Consider the following 22,537-nt stretch of genomic DNA (forward strand, 5'->3'; position numbering starts at 1 on the left):
CGAAGCAGCAGCAATCATGATTGGAGAAATTGGTCTGATTGAGAGAATCCCTCTCGCACAAGGCTCGACCGAGTCTTTGTGCTTGCATGCTTCTGGACACAAGCCTTGCGTCGTTGACTCAATCCAGGCCTCATAGCTGCGCATATCGCTCGATTATTACTCGAGGTTATCGCAGCATGCTGAAGCGAAGACTTGGAGCATTTTAATCAAGACAAGTATATCAATCAAGGGTAGGATCGAACCGTTCAACAGAGCTCCTTCGTCTGTTCTTACCGGTCTGTCATCCCGAGTGCCACATCTACTGTGTTCTTCGGGGACCCCCAGCACGCTCTAAGCCACTCACTTCACCCCGGGGCGATGATCATGCGATCTTAGACAACCATCTCTGTGGGTACACGTTAGCTACAACATCAAGGCGACCCTCCCATATGCGGTAAAACCGACAGCCGCCAAGACTGATGGTATTCGCTCGTTACCTACCATGGACTATCGCTTCGTAAGTGGCGGCGCTCCTTCATAAGCTCAACCCATCATCCTATCTGCGAGGTGGGACCTATTGTTGTCTGCAGCTCGATGGGATGAGGGGAGACATTGATTCCGATGTTTTATGAGGTGGGGTCGTTTCCCTGTTCCGTTCTTCTGAAATTTACTGATTGTCTCTTGTCTTCTTTGATCTTATAATTAGTGGGCCTTCTGTGCATGTTCGACACACTTTTCTTGAGATTCTTGTGGCATGTTCCCCGAAATTATATTGTAGTACTTCGAAGCTGTACCACTATTAGAATATCTGTGTCTATCAACCATCATCTGGAACAGGTTGTGGCAACAGCATCATTATACACATACCTCAATTTAACACAATAGCCACCCCATATATATCAATCTTTGACGCCAAAGATGTCCGCCGAGTACAAAACCTCGCCAAAGGAGCATTCAGAGAAAGTCTCAGATGACGCAGGCTCAAGGCACGATGACCGCAACAACTCTTACGAAACAGCAGAGCCTATTCGCGCTGATTCGACTGCAGACTACGAGCGCAAGAAAGCCAATGCTCTGCTTGCGAACCCCTTGCGTGGCTACTCACATCTCGAATTAGGTCGCATGGGCAAGGCTTACGCGCTCGAGCATGCCATCGTAGACCCGGAAGATTTTCGAGCATTCGAGATCGGAGCCAAACTGGCGCAGGACCCTAAAAATTATGAGAATGTGGCTGGTCTGACTCCTGAGGTGAAGGAAATATTGAGAAAGGAGATCTCGAACAAGTGGAGTCAGCCTAAGTTGCTGTATCTGGTTATTATATTGTGCTCACTCTGTGCTGCTGTACAGGGAATGGGTAAGATACGTTCTCGTTGTCGTTGCCCCTATATTGTTGGTTCAATCTTCATTTCTCTGCGATATACGCTCTTCCATGTTGTCAACTTCGTCTATCACTTCATCAAATGTCAATTTACTGACGTCCTTCCGCTCATCAGATGAGACTGTGGTCAACGGTGCGCAACTCTTCTATGTGCCTCAGTTCGGTATCAGCGAGAATGCCTGGCTAGTAGGCCTTGTCAACAGTGGACCGTATCTTGCTTGCGCTGTCGTTGGCTGCTGGCTCACTATCCCCTTCAATAACTGGTTCGGTCGCCGCGGTACTATCTTCCTCAGTTGCCTGTATTCTGCTCTGGCGTGCTTCTGGCAGGGGTTTGTTAATACATGGTGGGGTATGCTCATTGCACGACTTGCCCTCGGTTTAGGTATCGGACCTAAGAGGTAAGTGTTTTTGCTACTCTGAATGAAATCCAAGAAGCCGTCTCTCGTTCTACGTTCCGTAAATCGCTGTCTGACTGGTCTTGCAGTGCTACTGTTCCAATTTACGCAGCCGAGTGCTCGCCGCCTGAGATTAGAGGCGCTCTAGTCATGCAATGGCAGATGTGGACTGCGGTATGTGTTCTGGCCTATCCAATATCCTGATCGTAGTTTTTCTATCATACTAAGACCATTTCTAGTTCGGCATTATGGTCGGTTATGCATCCGATCTGGCGTTCTACAACGTCCCCGATAAGCACAATATCGTCGGACTGAACTGGCGCATCATGATGGCATCAGCCATGTTCCCTGCTGTCATTGTCATCTTTTTCGTATTTTACGTTCCTGAATCTCCTAGGTAAGTGTTTGTCTCAACACCTACAGAACAGGCTTCTGACAGATTGAAGATGGTACATGCAGCAAGGACGCCATCATGCAGCTTTCAAAAGCATGTGTCGACTGCGCTACGCAAAGGTCCAGGCAGCCAGAGACCAGTTCTATATGTTCAAGGGTCTAGAGGCCGAGTCTCAGATTCGATTGTCTCAGTCTAAAGTTAAGGAGCTTATCACAGTGCCTCGTAATCGTCGGGCTGTGATAGCTTCTGAGATGGTTATGTTCCTGCAACGTAAGTCTATTGAAGTCCACTGCTTCTACTGTGCAAGATGTGATCGAACGTGGATAAGAGAGACAATACTGATACCATTTGTCACAGAATTCTGCGGCGTCAATGTAATCGCATACTACTCGTCCGCCGTCTTCGTAGACTCAGGCTTCGACGAGCTCAACGCTCTGGCCGCCTCCCTAGGCTTCGGAATCATCAACTTCGTCTTCGCCCTTCCAGCAGTTTACACTATCGACTCTTTCGGCCGACGCAACCTCCTCCTCTTCACCTTCCCTCTGATGGCCATCTTCCTGCTGTTCACCGGTTTCAGTTTCTGGATCCCAGCAGACTCGACCGCACGCGTTGCTTGCGTGACATTAGGCATCTATCTCTTCGGCGTCGTGTACTCGCCCGGCGAAGGCCCCGTGCCGTTCACGTACTCGGCAGAGGCATATCCGCTGTACCTGCGTACATACGGCATGAGTCTAGCAACAGCCACACTATGGGTACTTGTTCTCCCCACTTTCTCTCGTGTTCGCTTCATCTCATTCCAAAAAGACTAACCCCCTCCTCCCACAGTTCTTCAACTTCATCCTCTCCCTGACCTGGCCCGCCCTCCTCGAAGCCTTCAAACCCCAAGGCGCCTTCGGGTGGTACGCAGCGTGGAACATCATCGGCTGGTTCGGCGTGCTGATCCTGCTTCCCGAAACCAAGTCCCGCAGTCTCGAGGAACTCGACGCCGTCTTCTCGGTTTCTACCCGTCGGCAGATCAAGCATGGACTGCAGGAGGTGCCGTATTTCATTGGCAAGTACGTGCTCAGGAGGAAGGGCGGGACTGGGCTCAGGCCGCTTATTGATTTCGAGGCCGCGAGGAGGAATGCTGGGGAGGATGAGGTTCTGGGCGAGAAGGATGGTGTGTGAGGTTTCTTTATGTCGATTTGCTCTTGGGGGCCGCGGGTTGAGGTCGATGTCTCGTCTCACGGACGGGACAGATGCGCAGCGAAGAAGATGGTAGTATGGAAAGACGGCAAGGGCGGGCAGGGCGACAGGAGTAACGGGTTGATGATGAAACATGTTGTTCGTTGACATATATCGAGTTTCGTGTCGAAACTCGAGTTCACTGGTGGTGGAGTTGGGGTTTTTCCCTTTTTGGCTTTGTTACGTTCTTGTTCCTGCCACTCGTTCATGGATACACTTGGATCGGTTCTCAACCCTTTTTTCAATATCTGCGTCGCTCACTCACACTGCAAATGGGACGCACAAGGAACACAATATGATCGCAAGCCTTCCTGATCGTATACCTCGCGTCTGAGATGGATATTTCTCTGATGTCTTTGACAAACTTTTGATTCTGTAATCGTCTCTATCGAAATGGAAAGAGAAACAAAACCCCTGCTCGTTACTTCTGTGATTCCGCTATCCTCTTGATCTGCCATGCACGTATGGATATATTCTTACATTACCCCTTCCCCATTCCCTTTTGCCTTTTCCCCTGCCCTTTCACATAAAAGCATGTCAAGGCAATCAGTCGATAGGAAGACATGATTCTATGAATCCCTGCGACCACGACCAGGACTCCTGAAGATGACCCGTCTCGTGCCACCGATTTTGCCCATGTCGCCCCATCCGCCACCATTACCGATGTTGGCGTTGTTACCGCCAACGCCCCCTGAGGAATTGACATTAGAGCCGCCGGTGCCACCTTCGTATGAATTGTTCAAGAGTCGTTGATGCGATCGTTTCTTCTCCACGCTGGCCGCTTTGGCCCGGTCAATCATGTCTTCCACCCAACGCGCCTTGTGCTCGTCGAGTTCGCCGCGCGGTCGGTTCTTGCGACTCGTTGCGGGGCCAGCGAGACCGAGGTCGGAAGATGAGCCCGCTGTCCAGGACGAAGACGGAGGGGCGGTGGTCGTGTCTCGTCGGTTTCCTCCTGCTGCTGAGGGCGAAGAGGAGACGGTGGTTGTGCCGTCATCGGCGGTGGAAGGGCGGGAGTTTGGCTTTGATGATCCTGTGTGAGAGGTGGAAATAGTGAGGGAGAGAGGCGTTCCTACTGCGCCACTTGCGCCTCCACCTCCGTTGCTGCTGCTGCCTGTCGTCGTTGCTGTGGACGGTCGAGTGGGCGTGTTATCCATTGCGAACACCATTGCGGGAGAACCGGGTCGGCTGCCGAATGCGGAATGCTGCTGATACATGGCGAGGGATGAGCGACGTCGAGTGCTCAGTCGACTTGTGGGTCGTTGGTCGAGCACACTCCCGGGTCTCGACATGGGTGTTTTGATTTTCGAGCCGGAAGCACCTACGCTGCCTTTGTTGTTCTTCTCGCTGCTGCCGGGCATCGACGCGAGCTCGAGACGGCCATCGCTGACTGTGCGGTGTCCGTGGTGTTCGGCGTAATTGCGAAGATACTCGCCCAAGTCGGCCCATCCTCCGCCTACACGTACCATGACCCTCTCGCCTTCACCCACGAGTCTCACGTACAGCTTGATGGGCTGCCTCTCCCCCTCTTGAGAAAGGTGATAGAGTTTGACCTCGGAGTCCCCTGACGAGAAGCTCGCCTTGGGCCTATGTGTTTTGGTCAAATCAGGTTTCGCAGGAGACAGTGTGAGCGAAGGGCGAGATGTCTTCGCTAGCAAAGGAGGTCTGGACGACCTTCGACCACCACTTGCCTTTCTTGGTTCCGGTGTTGCACGGCCATCGATCTCGCCGAGAGGTGTGAAGCGAATCCGATTTGGGAGGGTACTGAGAACACGGCTGACATGACGATCAAACTGTTCAGTATTCGACGGCGACTTCTTGTGGTGCGGTCTCTTCACTGGCGATACCTGGGGCGTCGGACTACTTGTCCGGCTTGTAGGGCTGGTTCCAACTGCAGGATCGGCCACATTCCGACGCTTGTGCATGGTAAGGTTGAGGGGAGGGTTGCTAGACTTTCTGGATTGATCGTAGTAGGGGGCTCTGGTCTGACGAGGGCGTGACTTTTCTGGCGAAGGGTTCAACAGTGACCCTTTGGGGCTAGTTCGAGTGCGGCTGCGGAATGAACCCGGAGACGATACTGATCGTGTGTGACTTATCGGCGAGTCGTTCGAGGAAAAGCTCCGCTGGCTGGATGAACCTGGTATCTCTACTGTCTTGAGCTGATCCGAGTCAACTACGGTAGATGTAGAAGATAAAGAGAATGGTTCACGTACGTCTGAGTTCGAGGAGTTGTTGGTGGATGCCTCGGATGGGCTTTTACGCACAGGCTCTGCGGGAAGCTCTGCGAGGAACATGTTCTTCGAAGGATGTTGACTGCCATCCTCGCCATTTTTCTTCGTACTGGAGCCCGCAGGTCCACGAGTGAATGGTGGAGGGGTTGTGACCTCCTTGGGCTGGAAGTAGCTCGCAGCCGAAGCATTCTGCACCTCTGGAGTAGAGACATTCGATCTGATCGACCCTGGCGTCGTAATTTCAGATGCTGAGCCGTCCAGTGTGAAGTTGTCCCGCTTAGAGAACGGTCCCAGACGATGGTGAAATTTCATGGTAGGAGGCGGAAGCACCCTTGCTGAACTGCTCCGTTGATGCTCTGCCTTGGCATTTTCAGAGACGCCCGGGGATGTTGCAGGTCGCTGGTGGTAATCGGATGTCCACTCCAGGGGGTTCTTGTCGACAACACCAAGGTTCGGGCTTGAGGGAAGGCTATCAACAAACATCTTTTCGAAGAAGCCAGCATCGAGGGGCTTCTCGGGGCTAGCAGTCTCGTCAACATTGAGGCGATGTTGCGGACGGAAAGGCCAGTTCGGATGTACATCAGACAGAGCAGGAGAATCCCACGATGACTCTATAGTCGTTCTACTGTCCCCAGTGGAAGGCTCGAAGCCAAATTGGGTTTCAGGTGTAACGAACGACTGTGCAGGCAACTCCGCAACGGAAGTCGAGGCACGAGGTCGAGGATTCTGCACCGCCGGAGAGGCAGTCTCGGAAGCCGGACTGGCTCCAAGCTCCGAGGCTCGGGGTGCATCCGCAGCCGACCGCAGCGAAGAGAATGAAGTGTTAGAGCGGTCAATGAGCCGTCCAGGTTCCTTCCTGCCGCCAAAGCCAAGGCCTTTACGAAGACCACTGCTCTTGCTGCTGGAGGAAGAGCTTGATCTGGAATGTTGTGCAGCATTTGCTTTCGCGAAAAGCTTGGTGAAGGCCTGAGAGGCATGCTCGAAAGGTCTGACAGGGCTATTGACAGACTTCTGTAGCGTTTGTGTCTGCTCGATTCCACCATTCAAAAAGGCAGCGCGAGCGCGGACATTGTTACTGCTCGCCCGCTGAGGCATGTCACTAGGAAAGGTGGCAGAAGAAGATGGTACAATCGAAGACGCAGAACGCTCTCTCGTGATTTGAGACAACGGCTGCGGCTGCATCACAGCCTCTTTCTCGTTGTAACCAATTGCGATGGGGATATGTCTTGGCCGACGCGGTGAAGGATTCTCAGTCACCCGAACAGAGGAGCTCCTGGAAAGGTCCACTTCAGGGAGTGGAGGAACTGACCTCCTCGCAAGATATCTGGAATGATCTGATCCAGGCCTGGCGGGCTCTTCTCGATCAGATTCAGTGGAACTCTCGGCATTCGCATCCGCGAATGATGCCATGGTGCTACTGCCTAACACAGGGCTTTCAGCTTGCTCTGCAGGGGAGACAGGCTGATCATTAGACAGGACAGCGTCACTGCTCTGGGCGGGAAGGAGGGTTGATTGGGTGTCTCCTGTTGCAAATCCGTCTTCACGCAGATTCAAATCCACACCGAGTCCGACGGCGGCTGTGCCATTTGTGTCATGCATTCGGATCTGCAGCGCCGAGTCTTCGTCATGTGTCCGTGCAGAGACAGTGCTGGCCTCGTCTTTTTGGCTGGTCGTTTCGACATTCTTGGTGTTCAGGCCCAGTTCGCGTGTCATGAGCTCCTGCTCGGTCTGCTGGACCCAATCGCCGTAAGACGTCTCGAGTGCTTCGAAAGCGTCAATCCAATGTTCCGGCAGGGTGTCTTCACGTCCCTCCAATTCATCCAAGACACTATCGAGCCTGCGACCTAGCTTGACAACTCGCTTGCCAAGATTGCTGTGTAGCTTCTCGTAGTTGTCGCGGATTTGGAGTGAGTCTGGCGCATCTCCTTCGATGTCTTTGAGCATTGCTGACCAGCTGGCTTCGATTGCCGACCTGACCTCTCGAAGCTCTTGCAGAAATCCAGGCACCTTACGCAACACAGTCAATCGGACGGACCAGCCGTTCAGTAATTTGTGCAGGCGTGAGAGGGAGGGCAGGGCCTGGAGGATTGTCGCTGTTATCAACGCCGTAAAATCATCCAGACGGTGGATGCCCTGTGCATCCGAGTGGTCCTGATGATTGGCCAGCGCATAGTTGGGCTGCGGCGACTTTGGTATTGTGTGGACATTCAGAACGTGATTCTTCAGCTCCTCTACGTCCAGCTCTTCCAGCGCATCCCTGATATCTTCCACACGCTCTTCGCACATGACAATCATCGCATACGGGAGACTGCCCCAGAAGTCCATGCTCTCCGAGTCATCATTCTGCTTTGATATCTGCGCGAGCTGCTTTGAAGCTTGATGGAGATCATCCAGCATGCGCTTCGCCCTGCTCTGCCATTCGGCTTTCGGGGGAGCTTCGAAAGTGCCGGGCCATTGCCAGCTCTGCACTTCGTTTTCCCATGATCGGATGTCTCTGCAAGTCTGAGCAATGCGAGCGCCGAACGCTCGTTCCGAGGGCGAGGCAGATTCGATGCTGCGGATCAGTTCATCCGAGCTGTTCCCAGCACTTGAGCTAGAAGCCGCAGTAAAAGCACGGAGGGTAGTTGTGGGCGAGAGGTCTCGCAGGAAAGGATCGTATGCTTTTGAGAAATTCCGGCTGTGTCGGGGTGAGCGAATGGGAGAAGGTAATTCGGAACGGTATGCTTCTGGTAAAGGAATGTGGGGAGGGTCTATGGTTGGATGCCGCCTCATGAGTGTAGGCAATGCCATGTTTGACCAGGACCTCCCGTGATTTTGTCAATGTGTCAATTGGCAAAGGGAACAAGTCAGAAATGACTCCCGGTCATGGCGGACCTTCACTATGTACTGTAGGGAGTGTTGTCTGGACTCAACAATGCGCCAACCGGCGACAGGGGCTTAGACCACTAGAGGTTAGGATGATCGGCAGAGGAAGTTGTGTAGCGACATTAGATTGATCCTATTTCCAGGGATCGGGGTACGAGAGGTATCTCGGTCACTCTAGGAAAAGTGTGGAAGAGTTTTGTGATGGTCCTCGTAGACTGACAAGAGACAGAATCGAGAGAAAGCAGAAGACGAAATGGAAAAGAGAAGTATGCGTTCGTCTCTCACACGAATCCGCCGTCTCGAAGGTCAGAAAATGGTAATTAAAGCTCGTGATATGGATTGGCTACTCGTATGAAACTGGCGGCAAAGTGAGACACGCATCTGTGGGGTTTCCCGCCTTCTCTTGACGCGCATTGTGAATCTGCTGCACCTCGTCCGCTCTTCTAGCCCATCTCGCCCATTTCCCGGCCCCTGGCGCGTCCCAAGGTCTTTCTATCTGAATGACGCCATTGGTCGCGACGCGAATGCACACGAAACAGCGTACAAGTAGATGGTGAAGAAACAGTACGCGTTGGATAAGGTAAAGCGTCAACCGAGTGTGAGCCGTTGCAGGCACGCGTCAGCCGTGAAGCCGTTAATGCTAAAGGAAGGGTCGTCCTGTACTTTATTTCTGGGATAAGGAAACGCTGGCAGTCGTGTATTCTATGATTCTATTCGTGCGCTATGTACCTAACATTAATAAGACTGCCTTACCTTGTCCTGTACCGTCGTGAAGCTAAGGGTTGCCCTAAGGAAGCTTTCGGTAATTCCGGACTTCCGCAGACCATCTATCCGCCACGCCTGCCAGCGCCGCCACGTGCCCTGAACAACCTTGGCTTGTATTACAGAAGGCATCACGGTCTCTGTTTCTATATATCGACCTTGGCTTCCACAAATGCCTTGCCGGTCAGCAAGCACCAACGATCAGTGCTTCTGCTTTTCTTGTGCCTCGCACTCTCGCTTGATCATTTTGTCGAACCTGTAAGCCATGTTAACCACATCTGTCAGCGGCGATACTGCGGTGTGATTTTTATACATACCTGTCGAATGATCCCACACCTTCGATAAAGGTGGAATATAGCCATTGCCACCAGATCTTACTTCTCATGTTCACGCTGTGCTTCCTCAGGCGCCCTGTGGCCATATGGTATGCTTCGGAGCTGTGTATGACCAACCTTTGAGGGAGCATCAGATTTGCTTCGTCTCATTCATCTCGTCACTTTCAACTCACATTCCGTACATTACTAGTGGTTGCACAGCCCAACAGAACCGAGCAAATCCAGCATGTATATATGTCGCCACGTAGCCATCAGGTGAGAAATTGCTCCGCATGCTGAATGCAGCGAATGTGATGGTCACAATGGCGAAAAGTATTGCATATCTTCCATGTGGTGGGATATACTTTTTGACTGTAATATTGCTTCTGTTTAATGCAACGAGGCAGTCCTTGTCCATCTGAACGACACGCTCTCGGGCCTCTCGATACGAGGTCAGTGGAGGCTCGAATGGGGTCTTGAACGTCTCATTCGCGCAAGTGAAGGTCAGTTCCGTGAGCGAGATATCTGAGATCTTGCCGGTATATGCTTTGTAACCGGGCATTCTGTGATAGCACTCGAGGTAGCGAACCACCTTGAGTTAGATAAGTATGCATTCTTTCTCTCTCGGGAGCCACTAGACATACAGAGTCATGGTGGTCATTGTTCATGTGGGTAATGATCCGCTCCTTTGCCGCGGCATCTTTGGCAGCCTGGCCACTCATATTTGCAATTCTTTCTCAATCTGCTTGTGGCAGAAGGTTCAGATGGCAGCAGTTTCGAGATCGAGCGTCAGTGGTACTGTCGCAGCTGGGGAGCGTTCAATCACAGCAGACGCCACGGCAATCGGAAGTGGCATCACTTTCCGGTGCCAGCATATCGCCAAGCCCAATGCAAACGCCTGGAGTCCCGCGGTGCGCACTCGCCTTACAGCGACTTGTGGCTTACAGTGATTTACCTATATCTCATCACTTCAACATCTATCTTGTCAAGAATCTGGTGAACTTTGGACGGAACATTCTGCGAGTAATTTAGAATACAGTAGTTGCCAGACGTTAGACTGACTAAATTGGTCTACTAAGAACGTGTACAGCTATGGCGAACAGGACAATCAATGATCCGGAGAAGCACATTCGCCGGGCAAAGCAGGGTTCAATCACCCACGATCTCCACACACGCCCATGCCTTGCACAGGACATACTCGATATTGCCTTATACATGGATGCAAGAACTTGCTCATTATCGACGATGGACTCGATCAGAAACAGGATCGGGCGCTGACGAATGGCCGTAATATCTCACAGCAGCCCAATCCAACACATATCCCCTCACCAAGCTCGCTTGTGGCTAGGTACATCCTTGTCATCCGTGCAGCTGTGGCTGCGTCACCGCCTCACCACTTCTCGACAATACTTTCCCGATTTTGAGATGTTCAAATGATCTGCGCCTCGCTTTGCGCCCGATGATCGTGGGCCGGCGCATCCTGTTTCTGACCCCTCCCTACAATGTACTGCACAGTAGCGAACTATGTGGCTGGTGAGCTCATCATACGTCAAATGTCCCAATGCCATTGAACCTGAGAGCGGGCCTACGATGTTGAAACCTGCTCCAGGTTTTGGCATTGGGTGGTTTGCGCCAAACTTATTTCCTTCTCTCCCACCTTCATTCTTCCTTCTTCTTCAAACAGTTTGAACGTCTCCACCACCGTGCAAACCCAATCCCCTAAATCTCACACTTTGATCTCACACAATGTCTGAAAAGAACACCAGCGAACAACAAGCATCTGCCGGCGCAGAGGGCAATGCCAATGTCGGTGGAGGGGTCGGTGGTCAAGCATCTTCGAAGCAGACGTCTGAGAAGAAGAAGCCAGCCAAGCTAGGCTCTAAGAAGCAGCAACAACAACAGCCTACTCCAGAGCCTTCGCAGGGCGAGGATGAAGCAGACGTCAATGGTGACGCCGAAGCTGAAGCAAACGTCGAGGCCGACGGCGAGGATAACGAAGACGAACCTGAAACCCAACCTCAGAAGTCGCGCCAGCAGTCTCGACGTCGCCAAAGTCGAGGCCGCGGTCGCAAGCAAGTTTCCGAAAGTGACACAGAATCCATCGCACGTAGCGATGTTTCCGCCGCCGGAGGTCGTCGCCAGCGTCAACGCCAGAAGAAACAGCAAGGAGGCGGCGGTCCCCTCGATGACATTACCGAGAACGTTCCCGGTGGTGAGCTCGTTGGAGGCCTAGGCGACCAGGTTCAGAACACTGCTGGCAATGCCGTCAACTCTGTTGGTGACACCGCTGGCAAGGCTCTAGGCGGCCTTACCGGTGGCGGCAACAAGAAGCAGGAGGGTGGTGAGGAGAAAGAGGACAAGGGCGAGCAGCTTCGTCTAAGATTGGAGTTGAATCTCGACATTGAGATTCAACTCAAGGCAAAGATCCACGGTGATCTGACGCTTGGTTTACTGTGAGTATTTACGATGAAACAAAAGCTTGTGATGATTACGCTTCGCTGACAGCTTTTGGGTAGTAACTAAAACAAGAGCATACTCTATTTGTCGAGTGTACACCTATCACGCTACACAGGGATGAGCAATAATGTCGAGACGATGTCTACATGGTTATGTGTGCAGAACGGCGTTGGATATCCAGAAATATTTCCTTTTTATTACATGTACATTAGATCTATTGGCACAAAAATTCAGACCAGGGACCACTTTCTAATGAGTATTGAACCTCGCATAATTATCGATTGTGTCATGTGGAGTAGCTTCGCAACAGTAATGCGATAAGCTCGATAAGCAGAAGAGGAATGCCGACAAGCCAACACCATGGCGCGAACGTCCGACATCCATACCATGCAGCGCAACAGTAACAATCTCACCGCACCTCAGGTGTACGAGAACACCCCTCGCTGACGTCGCATTCCATCTTAGCGAACCCAGCAACAAAATGTGGCCAGCGAAGAAGCAGAAAAAGGTTCAACAATAAGCAGGTATCCACAATAAACACACGAGGAAATCAGAGATGCGGATTGAAAAATCCGATCCACACTGCGACGCCGATTGACGCCACGAGCATGAACATACGCCATGTTTGCGCCCCACTTTGTGAGCCACGAGAGAGCCACTCGGAACTCACGAGCCACCTCATCGACAGCGAAGAAACACAGGACAAAACCCTGCTTCGCGGTTACAGATGCACTTTTTGCTCGCGAGGTGGAGCTTCAGCCTCTAAACGAGGCGTCAGACGAGTTGCTCTGATGACGTGTGGCGCAGATCCTTGCTGCATGCTTTGAATCAACCAGAGTGGAGCTTTTTCCATTCTCTGCTCTCGCAGAAAGGCGCGACCTTTCGTAGGAGTGGGCGGCGGCCGTGAGTGGCTGGGTCCTACTCCTCATGTCAGGGAACTGCAACGAAACAGGTTTCCGAGTCGTGGCTTTTGGTAGGGAGGAGGAAAAGAGTGATTGGTCGTGGTGGGTGCATATTGCGACAGCAGGAATCATGGATTGGATGGTAGCCGAGCACTACGCTCTTTCTCGTGTGCGCGCGCGCATCATGGTCTTGTCTGCTCCCTAAGGTCCGGTAATTGCCAATCTATTGCCTTTACCTTTGGTCTACTACCTTCACCCTTTCGTCATCCCAATTGTACTACTGTGATTCCTGACAATCTCTACTTTTGACCCTACCTACTTACTCCTCAGCCACAACCTCTTCCTCCTGTGACTACTACTACTGCTCTTACTATACACCACTCTACCGTCGACCTTGCCTCATACATTGTATAAGACGACTATCCGCCGCTATAGGTAATCGTGCCTTTCGAAGATCCAACATGTCCGAGAGCGATCCGGAGTTCGTCAAGAAGCAGCAGGAGTTTCAGCCACAATGGGCAAAGGACAACCCAAGGTTCCCAGGCACAGAGGTAGAGCAGAGCCAACAGCAGAGGACGGTGACACAACAGAAGAAGCACGAAGCTCTGTTCAAGCAAGAACAGCGTGAAGCAGGTATGAAACATTATGGGAAACTAGAGAAAGCCATACAATCGCCCCAACATCCATCGGTCTGTGTTCAAGGTTACTGACAAGGTTCGGTGCCTCCAGGTCTTCAATCGAATCATTCACGATCCCAATCCCGACGAGCCAGACGAAAGCGTATACAAGAAGCCCAACGAGACGGCAAATTCATGCACACGAACTCCCTCGAGGCGCTCGAAGAAGCCGACGCAAACGGCCAGCTGCACGAGATGCAGCCCTTCGAGCGTATCGGACCAGACTCGACATCCATGGACGGACCAGTGACCGCGGCCCGCGCAGAGCGTGGCGAGATCCCAATGCGTGGATCCAATCCCAATCAGCCCTACTACAAAACGCCGCCACCGAAGCAAGCGTCAAAACTCGACGATACCGATGGTCTCAAGCTGTCCCTTGAGGCTAATCTCGATATCGAGATCGAGCTCAAGGCTAGTATTCGTGGTGATTTGACGTTGAGTTTATTGTAAGTCCCAAGTAACCCCTCCGCCTTTGCCTGACTTGCGCGCTGCTTTGATCTTTTTTCCATCGTCTCGTGTCCTGGCTACTCTCCACGTTTTCCCTGATTCTTCCCGCATTCTACTATCTACGCCGTCCCGATGCCAGGACATGTGACGACAAGCGAGCATCGGCATACAATTTTTAGTACCCAGGAGTAACAATCTCTTTCAGTGCATGATCGGCTGACGGCGCGGTCCCACCAACTTTGGCAGTGAATGAGAATCTGATGGAACATGAAGAAAAAATATATGCAGCGGGTTTTCCTTTCTTTTTCCTATGCTATATTTCCGCGGAACCTTTTTCCTTGTATGACTAGAGGAAGACATAATGAAAGGAGAATTTGGCGTCTTTCTTTACATTCAACCTTTATACTTTTCCCTCTCTCACTCCGTCGCAAATATTACTGAAATCTCCACATATTGATCGTTGGGCAAACAGAGAGTAAAAACCCGTACACTGCCCGATGCTGGTATCGCCACCTTGGGTGAGTCCTTCTGAGAGACATGGATGTGACAACGTTCGATGTGCTGGTTGAGCGCGGATGTGCAAGATCGGGCGGGCGTATTGTCCAAAAACCGAGAAATCCAACTATGCGGACAAAGGGTCGAGTCCATGTAGGACCGCCTTGGGCGCTGTTGGCGATGTCACTCGCGTGGGACACTCGTCTCACTGTATTGTCGCAACCTGAAGGCAAGTCTGGCCTCCCGACCGACATTTCCTTTGTATGCCAACTCAAGCACCGCTGGACGTGACTCAATCGAGAAGGCGAAGTCGATCATTCAGCGCAGCCAGACGGTGTCTTCATCCTTGTACGATATTACTCGCATCCAAATCGTCGTCCGCAGTTTTTGAAAGGGCCATGCATCTTGATCGCGTTGATGAATCATGAAAGTATGACGACCTTCATTCAAGTTTTGCTCAAGTGTGCTCTGAAATGCTTTTGTAATGACCAGGCACGTATATCTGTGACTATGCGGTTCTTCCGCCTCCACGAGATAGACGAAATGCGTAGTGGGTTCTTGCCGCCTTGCCAAAAAAATTCTGGGCAGGGTAGGTAGCCCGAGAGACGTGATTCTCCTTTACCTAGGTAGAATCGGACTGTGCAAGTCGTCTATGCAGCGACAGGTACACTCTGTGCACCAGCGCCCCCCTCAGACTTAGGCAGATCATCAACCTCGAAGATGACTCTGATCATGAGAGAGCAGCTGGGACACACGGCAATGTCCTCGCCGTCTCGTAGGTCATCAATGTTGATTTCGAAGCGATCGCCGCAGGGGCAGGGGTATGTGTATAGCTGGAGCGTGGGGTCGTAGGTCATATCCTGTGTTTGCAATGAGTATCTTGTTCGTGCAGCTTTTTCTTTCCTTCTGCCATGTTCTTTGGGTGCCGACGCGCTAGGAGTGGTGGCGAATTTGTGGTGAACGGATATCGCGACATACCTCGATCTCGATTTCATCATAGATATTGTCGGCCATTTTCGCAAGTGTTACTACGACGTAATCAACGGGAATGTATCCTGCGTGAGTGGTGGATGGAATATAGTACAAATGTTTGAGGCGCAAGAAAATGAAATAGAGGAGGATTGCGGAGGTGAGCCATCTCCTCCGCCCCCACACTTTGCCAAAACTCTTGGCGTGCAACCAGTCGTGACAGAGGGCAAGGCAGCTATCATGGTTTCACCTTGAGCGAATGATCCTAAAACGCATTCTTCCACAGACAAGTTTCAGCTTTGAGAACAAGCAAGATGGGATCATGCTCTTAACGGACAGTCTCATTATATCTGCTAAGGACTGTGTACTCTGCGAGTTTTGGGTGCTTCAGAACGGGAGGATATATGCGACAACAACTACATATATGATGCTCAGGGCATACATGTCGAAATTGTTGTAGAACACAGATCCGAAGCTTTGTCATGCCCGAAAGGGCAGTAAAGGTTCCAGGCGTGTGGATGAGACACTGGCCCCAACAATGAGGCTCTCTCGTATCAGAAGGACTGGTAATGAGATGTCCTTCACATCTTTTGCCTGCACTGGTTCTATCCAATGTAGATGTGATGAGTACGTGTTGGTGATGCATTCTCAGATGAGACAACACAACTCCCGAGATGCATGTCAATTCCCATCTTCGTTTCATGCAGATTTGGTATTCGTGAGATGCTCCTTCAATATACCAAAAGCCCAAGCGACGCAGACAGACATGTTACCTTGTGCCTCTCTCGGCATGGCTTGTATATCCAATTGCTGGCAAACTTCGTCCTTGAGGTTTCCCTCTACGTCGCCATTCTCGAAAAGAAATGCATGTTCCTTTGCGTAATCTGGCCAGACTACGCTGTCGACGTAACCCGGAGGGTCCGCCCAGAAGCCTTCCAGTGTAACATAGCCAGATCTGGCCTCACGACGTGATTTTGCGGTCTTGTAGTCTGTCCGAAGGAAAAGCTTGACATCGAACAGGTCCCGGATTGACTTCATGTCTTCCGAATAGAGTAGAAAGCCATCAATGATCGCTATGGGCAGATCTTGACAAGTAGAGAACAATTCCTTGGCCTGCTGGCTCAATTCTGCCATGAGCTCTCTACTAACGCCAGAGTCGCCCACGGAATTTTGATCTTCCTTGGAGTCAAGCCAGTGGGGTAGCCTGCCGTGTGACTTTATGTAATCTAATGCCTTTTCAAGGTCTGGGAGATTGATAGACTCCAGACAGTCCCAGTCTTGTACTCCATCTTTGTTCACCGGTATTTCCGTATCGGTTTTGTAGAAGTCATCCTCGTGTAAGATGAATGTGTTAGGTAGTATATCCCGCAATAAACGCGCCAGAGTAGTTTTGCCTGAAGAAGACACACCACTAATACCTATAAGCACAGCTTTGTTTCTTGTTGACATGATGTGTATGGTGTTGAGGACCACGATTTGTCAAATCTCACAGGACTTGGTGCAACGTGGAGATCCCGGCCTGGCTGACGCGGAGTGCCAGGACCAATCACAAAGCCCCCTCGAAATTCAAAATAACATCTCATTTAACAAGAATAATAATTCCTTTCCATTGTCCAGTATATGTCACGGAAAAACTGCAGACGCTCTGGATGACTCACTAGGGATATGAGTGTCGAGCTTTGCACCAATGGAGCAATCACCCTTGACGCAACAAACCCGGCCTGATGCTTTCGAGCCGAAAGTGATCCAACTTTATCGAGCACTTCTCCAGGTTCGTGTCTTGTTGCTACTCCACAGCGCGCATATACTAATTCTTAGGTAGGACGGTGAAGATGATGAAAAGTCGGAGGGCTTTTGGAGAGAATTGTTCCTCCACAAGCCGGACACGGCTCGTTTTGCCCAAATGCTAGATGATGTTCCTCCAAATCAACTGATACACATTCAAGTAAACATTCTCCATATTTCATCTCATCGATATTCATTCTGACATAAGACCAGCATCATGCCCAGCAATTGCTTGTAAAGGCGGTGGCTACCGCTAAAACAGGCAATGGGCCTGCAGATGAGAACGCTCTCGATGTATGTTCTCGTCCCCATCGCCTCAAAAGACCTGAAGCTCACTAGCTAGACTGTAACCGTCTTTCTAAACAAAGTATTGTCCAAGCGGTATACAAACCCAAGTTCCGATATAATAGAAGTTCTTGCAGGGCTCGACGATGTAGATGTCGTGTTCACCGAGGTGGTAGGTACGCTGGACGTAACGATCCGGACAGGCAGAAGCAGTAAGTCTTCGTCTCACAGTTGCATCATCGCCTCCTTACAAATATCGTGTAGTTCAAGTGCGACTTAAGGCAGTCCGAGCAGCATTATGCATAGCCTCCGGAGCTTTCCAGACAGGCCTGCTTACATACTTCACTCAGCGGGATCTCTTCCCATCTCTGATGAAGGCAAGTGTTCGTCTCCTATATTTGAGTAGTAGATTCTAACAGTGCTCAAAGCTCATACATGATCTTGAGGATCCAGCAGATGCGATACAGCCTTTCCTGCTCGCTGGCCTACTTGCGAACTACAACAAATTCGAAGTGCGAAACCCGTATCATGTTCGGTTTGCCGACTTTGTCAATGATGACACCATCAGGAAGATTGTACGTTGTCTTGGAGTCACTCTTATAGCCATGCGCGACCGGTATGTTGCGATACAGGAGGATGTAGCTGAAAGTTGGAGTCTGGGAGGCACGTTGAGCTACATTGGACTCGGTTCGCTCGCAGGCGCAAAGCCAGCCGCACCGGTCCTGACCGAAGAGGAAATGAAGACTTTTTTCGCGGAACAGTAAGCATGACCACCTAGCTTGCACCAAACACTCGACTGACGATCTCCAGGCCGGATGCGGATGCAGCATCTCTCTTGGCCATGTACGATTTTGTACTAGCGAATAAGATCTTCTGCCTCGAGCTAGTGCAGACAAAGTCCGAGAACAAACAAGACATCTCGACTATAGGCTCATTCTTGTCGTTCTGCTCTTATCTTTATCAGCATGCCCATCGATCCACCCGAGCAGGTTCGTACGCACATCTGACTCTCTTCATCATCGAGATACTTGTCGAAGATCCCGGCGTCGTCAAGAGACTATGCGAAAACACGACTCCGGTCCGGCTCAGCCGGCAACGTCAACCTTACCTTCCGATAGTCAAGGGCGACCGGACTCTGGCAGCCAACATTATCGACATCATGATGGACAGCATCAACCACAACCTCCGCAAGCGACTCGACATCGATCTATACGTCCTCAACCTCGGCATTCTCCTGCGTCTGATGACATTCCTCAGCAAAGCACGCATAAGACTTTCGTACCATTGGCCAGAACTATGGCGGTCCATGCTCTCCTTCATGCGCTTCCTCACAGCCTACGCTACAGACCTAAAATCTCTCCTTCACATCGAGACACTAATAGCAAACCTCACACGAGTCACCACTCTAGCCTTGACACAGGGCGAGTCCTTCCTGCCGGACATGACCAGCTACGACGACCTGGTGTACAAGCTCGTCGAGACGGGCGACTCCTTCGTCAAGTTTCGCGACGCCTACTCGCTAACGAATAACAGCGAGGCCGCCGCATCAATGAAGACTTTGATCGGTGTCAGCAAGCACTATGCCGACTTAATCGAGGGACAGAAGGGCATGATCAAGAACCTGAGCCCCAGAGAGGTGGGCAAGATCATCAAGCAAGGATATGAGACGCTCAGCATCGAGAGCAGAGAGGGCTTGGATCATTGGGAGCGTTTCCGCGAGGCGGACCACAAGGTCATGCTCAAGAAGCTGGCTAGAGTCGCCGTGGCGGACGCTAGAAATCTTTCGCTGGACCGAGAATAAGACCTGGTATACCTTTTGTCGTTCTCTGACTTGGGTCTTGATCCGTTAATTTCGTTGTGCGTGAGGGTAGTCTTTTCGTTGCGAATTTATTCAATTATTGGAGCTTGAGCTATATACATTATATACCATTGCATCGATACTACTCCCCCTCCTTCTCTTTCTCTGCCCTTTGTTGTTTTATGTTCAATCCCGCAACCAAGAATAAGTATTAGTATATGTAAAAGGTTAAGATAAGACCCGTGGACGACTAGCGCCGTGAAGGCCAGCAGAAAACTGTTTCCAGCGGCCCAGCCACCAAAACAAGTGACGAATCGAGATCACCTCCAAACAACATATGTACAAGAACAAAAAGAAGGACAAGATATGCATGAAAGCCTCTCCGCCTGTGAGACAGCCTTCCCCGGACTGCACGCTACCTCCACGACTTCGAAAAGGATCAAGACCCAGCATCGATCTGATCAACGACGTTGTTGGCGGTATAGTAGTCCCAATCAACGCAAGTCTGAGGCATGACATCAGGGATAGGCAGGATATCGTCGAGGCGAGACATGATGTTGATGGCCAGACCACCGCTCAAGTGCCAGGCGACGTGCTATACAGAGAGTCAGTTGAGACTACATAAAGGCATGATGAAATATGAGAAAAGCGAGGGAAGGAGAGGAAGAGTGGAACTTACGCAATGGAAAGGCCAGACTCCAGGGTTATCCGCCTCCATCTGAAAGACAGCGTAGCCCAGCGCAGGCACGACCTGCGTATCTCTGCGCATAGGGTTGTCCGCGTTCCTGACGGATCCGTTCCAGACTCCTGTGCCGACATCCAGGACATAGAAATTGTGGCCGTGCATGTGGAAGGGATGGACGAATGGGGTGTTGTTTGTCAGGTTGAAGATGACAGAGGTGTTCTTGTCGAAGTTGTAAACGTTCCATTGGGGGTCGTTGGGGTAGGATACGTTGCCTTTGGCCGCGGAGAAGAGAATGGGGCTGTTGAAGTTTGCGCGGAAGGTTTGGTTGTTCAGGCGCCACTCGAAAGAGCCAGTCGCGTTGAGGTCGAGAGTTATGGCTAGGTCTTGTTGGAAGCTGGGTTTGCTGGGAGATACGGCGTACTCTGGCGTGGTCCATGTGTCGGTTACATTGCAGACAGTCGTATTGAGGTAGTATGCTGGTGACGTTGTGGGCAGTTCGGAAGTGTCGGCGTCCTCGTTGTAGATCGCAGCAAGAGCGAGAGGGTTGTCTGATCCACCGCAAGTAACTCCACCCACATCCTCGGCACGCATCCAATAAGAGGCAGTCTTGTCGCTGGGTGCAGTGACCAGTACATCTGTTCTTTGTGCTACAGCAAGCGTGACAATATCAGTGTCATATGGGACCACAGGAACATAGTCCACTGCGATCACCGTCATTTTCGAGATACCATCGATGCGGAACTTCTGTACGCCGTCCGCTCCGTAATTGATAAGACGTAAGCGATGAGTCTTGCCGGCTTTGAATTTGAACTGAGACAACGAAGCATTGGCCTGGCATTCGTATGTACCAAGCGTCGAGTTCACATGGCTTCCGAGGTAGTAGGTACCGTTATCATACGACTTACTCGAACAATTGAAATTGTTGCGACCTTGGATGAGATTGTTGTCGCTGGTTGGAGGGATTACAGCCAGATCCGTACCGACCGCATCAGCGACAATGGAGAAGTATGGGATGTGGTACCAATCCGAGAGCATGACAGGGCCAACATCACAGTCGTAGTCTTCTTGCGATGGTCCATATACCACCATCGGGCCGACGATTCCAGCTGTATATTGAGCCGAGTAGTGTGCGTGATACCATGAAGTACCATACAGCTCAGCTTGGAAGACGTAGGTGAAGGAATGCCCTGGGGCAATAGGGCACTGACCAATAGCAGGAACTCCATCATACCATGGCGTCTTTTTCTGCAGCATGCCATGCCAGTGTAGGGAAGTACCCTCAGCAGGGTTGAAGATCTCGTTGTGGACAGTAATGTTTAGAGTGTCTCCCCAATTGGCCTCTATCGCTGGCGCAGGGAACTGTCCATTGATCAAAATGACGTCCCGAAGCACTCCGTCTGGCGCGATAGTACCACGCGAGATTGTGAACTCGTAATAGCGTGTGACCCCAGTATTCTGGATGTCTTCGCTCAAGATAGCGTCATGGCTCTTTGTGGTGCGATTGCCCCAGGGGGCAACGTCGTATGAGCTTCCATCAGGCTTCGGAAGCCACTTGGGATAACACCCATTGTCCAGTGTTCCCCACGTAGAGTTGCCGACTTGAGTGGTGACAGCAGGTGCTGCAGTAGTTGTACTGACAATGAATAGTGTCGATTTTGCGGAAGAGGAATTTGATGTTGATACAGACGCCCACACTGTTGGAGAGCTGACGAGCGCGGTGGCAGAGCTCGGAGTAGCCGTGGCAGAGCTTACGTTGGCTGAAGTAGACGGGCCTGGAGCCTGGATTTGACCATCGGAAATTTGGCTCACAATTTTATTGGCGGATGATGTGGGCATGATCTGACCGGTGCTTGCCTCGGGCTCAGAACATGTAGTAGTGAATGAGGTAGTGAAACCGGTCTTCCATGCACTACTCTCTGCAACAGATCCTGATCCTGACCACGACACAGCCTGCGATGCGTTGGCATATGGCGGAGTAGGTAGATTTGAGGTTGGTCTTACTGATGTAGTATCCACCCATGCAAGCGATTCAGCTGTCACCAATGATGCCCCACTGACAGCGGAAAGGGCAAGCCATGAAGAACGCATCCCAACGGATAATCGTGTGCTGATCACAGACGAAGAGTACTCTTGAAGGAAAAAAAGATCAATTATGCTGCAAACATAGACCAAATGCAATAAGAATATATGCTAGTATACGATGGAGATGAGAGTATCGACAATGAGAAGATGATTGGGATGAGAGATATGAAAGACCTACTCTGGCGATGATACTCAACCTCTTTATACTGTTCTCATAACCTGAAACGGTATGTATCGAGCCTTGCTGCTGCTACTGCTACTCTTCAGGATGTCTCTCCAGCCATCTCGAGGTGTTGCATGGCAACTTGGTTTAAGTTCCCTGCCACTACATCTTGGGTAGTACTCCAACTTCAAGGTTGGATTGAATCTACTGATCACCCGAGAGACAGGATGCTGGAATGACAATGCGCATGGCA

The 22,537-nt window shown here is 51.1% G+C and overlaps 9 protein-coding genes across 12 annotated transcripts; 4 read left to right on the forward strand and 5 right to left on the reverse strand.

Moving 5' to 3' along the window:
• Positions 1-897: 897 nt before the first annotated feature.
• On the forward strand, positions 898-3,313 carry AAFC00_002049 (uncharacterized protein; the record flags this gene model as incomplete). The annotated part of the gene is made up of 7 exons (XM_069341319.1): positions 898-1,333; positions 1,473-1,755; positions 1,842-1,926; positions 1,992-2,149; positions 2,199-2,416; positions 2,504-2,898; positions 2,972-3,313. 7 exons carry the CDS (start codon positions 898-900, stop codon positions 3,311-3,313), a joined length of 1,917 nt encoding a protein of 638 aa, XP_069201395.1.
• Positions 3,314-3,939: 626 nt separating this feature from the next.
• On the reverse strand, positions 3,940-8,370 carry AAFC00_002050 (uncharacterized protein; the record flags this gene model as incomplete). 2 transcript variants are annotated; one of them, XM_069341320.1, is made up of 2 exons in its annotated part: positions 3,940-5,526; positions 5,581-8,370. In XM_069341320.1, the coding sequence occupies 2 exons, from the start codon at positions 8,368-8,370 to the stop codon at positions 3,940-3,942; spliced, it is 4,377 nt and encodes a 1,458-aa protein (XP_069201396.1). The 2 variants fall into 2 exon arrangements, with proteins under 2 accessions (XP_069201396.1, XP_069201397.1); XM_069341321.1 differs by having other exon boundaries at positions 3,940-8,370.
• Positions 8,371-9,426: 1,056 nt separating this feature from the next.
• Positions 9,427-10,261, reverse strand: AAFC00_002051 (uncharacterized protein; the record flags this gene model as incomplete). Its single annotated transcript, XM_069341322.1, has 4 exons — positions 9,427-9,481; positions 9,543-9,677; positions 9,734-10,131; positions 10,184-10,261. The coding sequence occupies 4 exons, from the start codon at positions 10,259-10,261 to the stop codon at positions 9,427-9,429; spliced, it is 666 nt and encodes a 221-aa protein (XP_069201398.1).
• Positions 10,262-11,285: 1,024 nt separating this feature from the next.
• Positions 11,286-12,062, forward strand: AAFC00_002052 (uncharacterized protein; the record flags this gene model as incomplete). 3 transcript variants are annotated; one of them, XM_069341323.1, is made up of 3 exons in its annotated part: positions 11,286-11,345; positions 11,385-11,992; positions 12,056-12,062. In XM_069341323.1, 3 exons carry the CDS (start codon positions 11,286-11,288, stop codon positions 12,060-12,062), a joined length of 675 nt encoding a protein of 224 aa, XP_069201399.1. The 3 variants fall into 3 exon arrangements, with proteins under 3 accessions (XP_069201399.1, XP_069201400.1, XP_069201401.1); XM_069347720.1 differs by having other exon boundaries at positions 11,286-11,992; XM_069341324.1 differs by lacking the exon at positions 12,056-12,062 and having other exon boundaries at positions 11,286-11,996.
• A 1,297-nt stretch (positions 12,063-13,359) lies between these two features.
• Positions 13,360-14,234, forward strand: AAFC00_002053 (uncharacterized protein; the record flags this gene model as incomplete). The annotated part of the gene is made up of 3 exons (XM_069341325.1): positions 13,360-13,531; positions 13,628-14,021; positions 14,228-14,234. 3 exons carry the CDS (start codon positions 13,360-13,362, stop codon positions 14,232-14,234), a joined length of 573 nt encoding a protein of 190 aa, XP_069201402.1.
• Positions 14,235-15,167: 933 nt separating this feature from the next.
• AAFC00_002054 (uncharacterized protein) lies at positions 15,168-15,531 on the reverse strand (the record flags this gene model as incomplete). Its single annotated transcript, XM_069341326.1, has 2 exons — positions 15,168-15,377; positions 15,496-15,531. 2 exons carry the CDS (start codon positions 15,529-15,531, stop codon positions 15,168-15,170), a joined length of 246 nt encoding a protein of 81 aa, XP_069201403.1.
• A 654-nt stretch (positions 15,532-16,185) lies between these two features.
• On the reverse strand, positions 16,186-16,935 carry AAFC00_002055 (uncharacterized protein; the record flags this gene model as incomplete). The annotated part of the gene is made up of 1 exon (XM_069341327.1): positions 16,186-16,935. The coding sequence occupies one exon, from the start codon at positions 16,933-16,935 to the stop codon at positions 16,186-16,188; it is 750 nt and encodes a 249-aa protein (XP_069201404.1).
• A 238-nt stretch (positions 16,936-17,173) lies between these two features.
• Positions 17,174-19,357, forward strand: AAFC00_002056 (uncharacterized protein; the record flags this gene model as incomplete). Its single annotated transcript, XM_069341328.1, has 7 exons — positions 17,174-17,257; positions 17,309-17,431; positions 17,485-17,565; positions 17,615-17,768; positions 17,821-17,933; positions 17,985-18,316; positions 18,367-19,357. 7 exons carry the CDS (start codon positions 17,174-17,176, stop codon positions 19,355-19,357), a joined length of 1,878 nt encoding a protein of 625 aa, XP_069201405.1.
• Positions 19,358-19,793: 436 nt separating this feature from the next.
• On the reverse strand, positions 19,794-21,875 carry AAFC00_002057 (uncharacterized protein; the record flags this gene model as incomplete). Its single annotated transcript, XM_069341329.1, has 2 exons — positions 19,794-19,949; positions 20,034-21,875. 2 exons carry the CDS (start codon positions 21,873-21,875, stop codon positions 19,794-19,796), a joined length of 1,998 nt encoding a protein of 665 aa, XP_069201406.1.
• Positions 21,876-22,537: the final 662 nt, after the last annotated feature.

Source organism: Neodothiora populina (genome assembly GCF_041146345.1).
Source record: "Neodothiora populina strain CPC 39397 chromosome Unknown canker_contig_14, whole genome shotgun sequence".
Taxonomy (NCBI): Eukaryota; Fungi; Ascomycota; class Dothideomycetes; order Dothideales; family Dothioraceae; genus Neodothiora; species Neodothiora populina.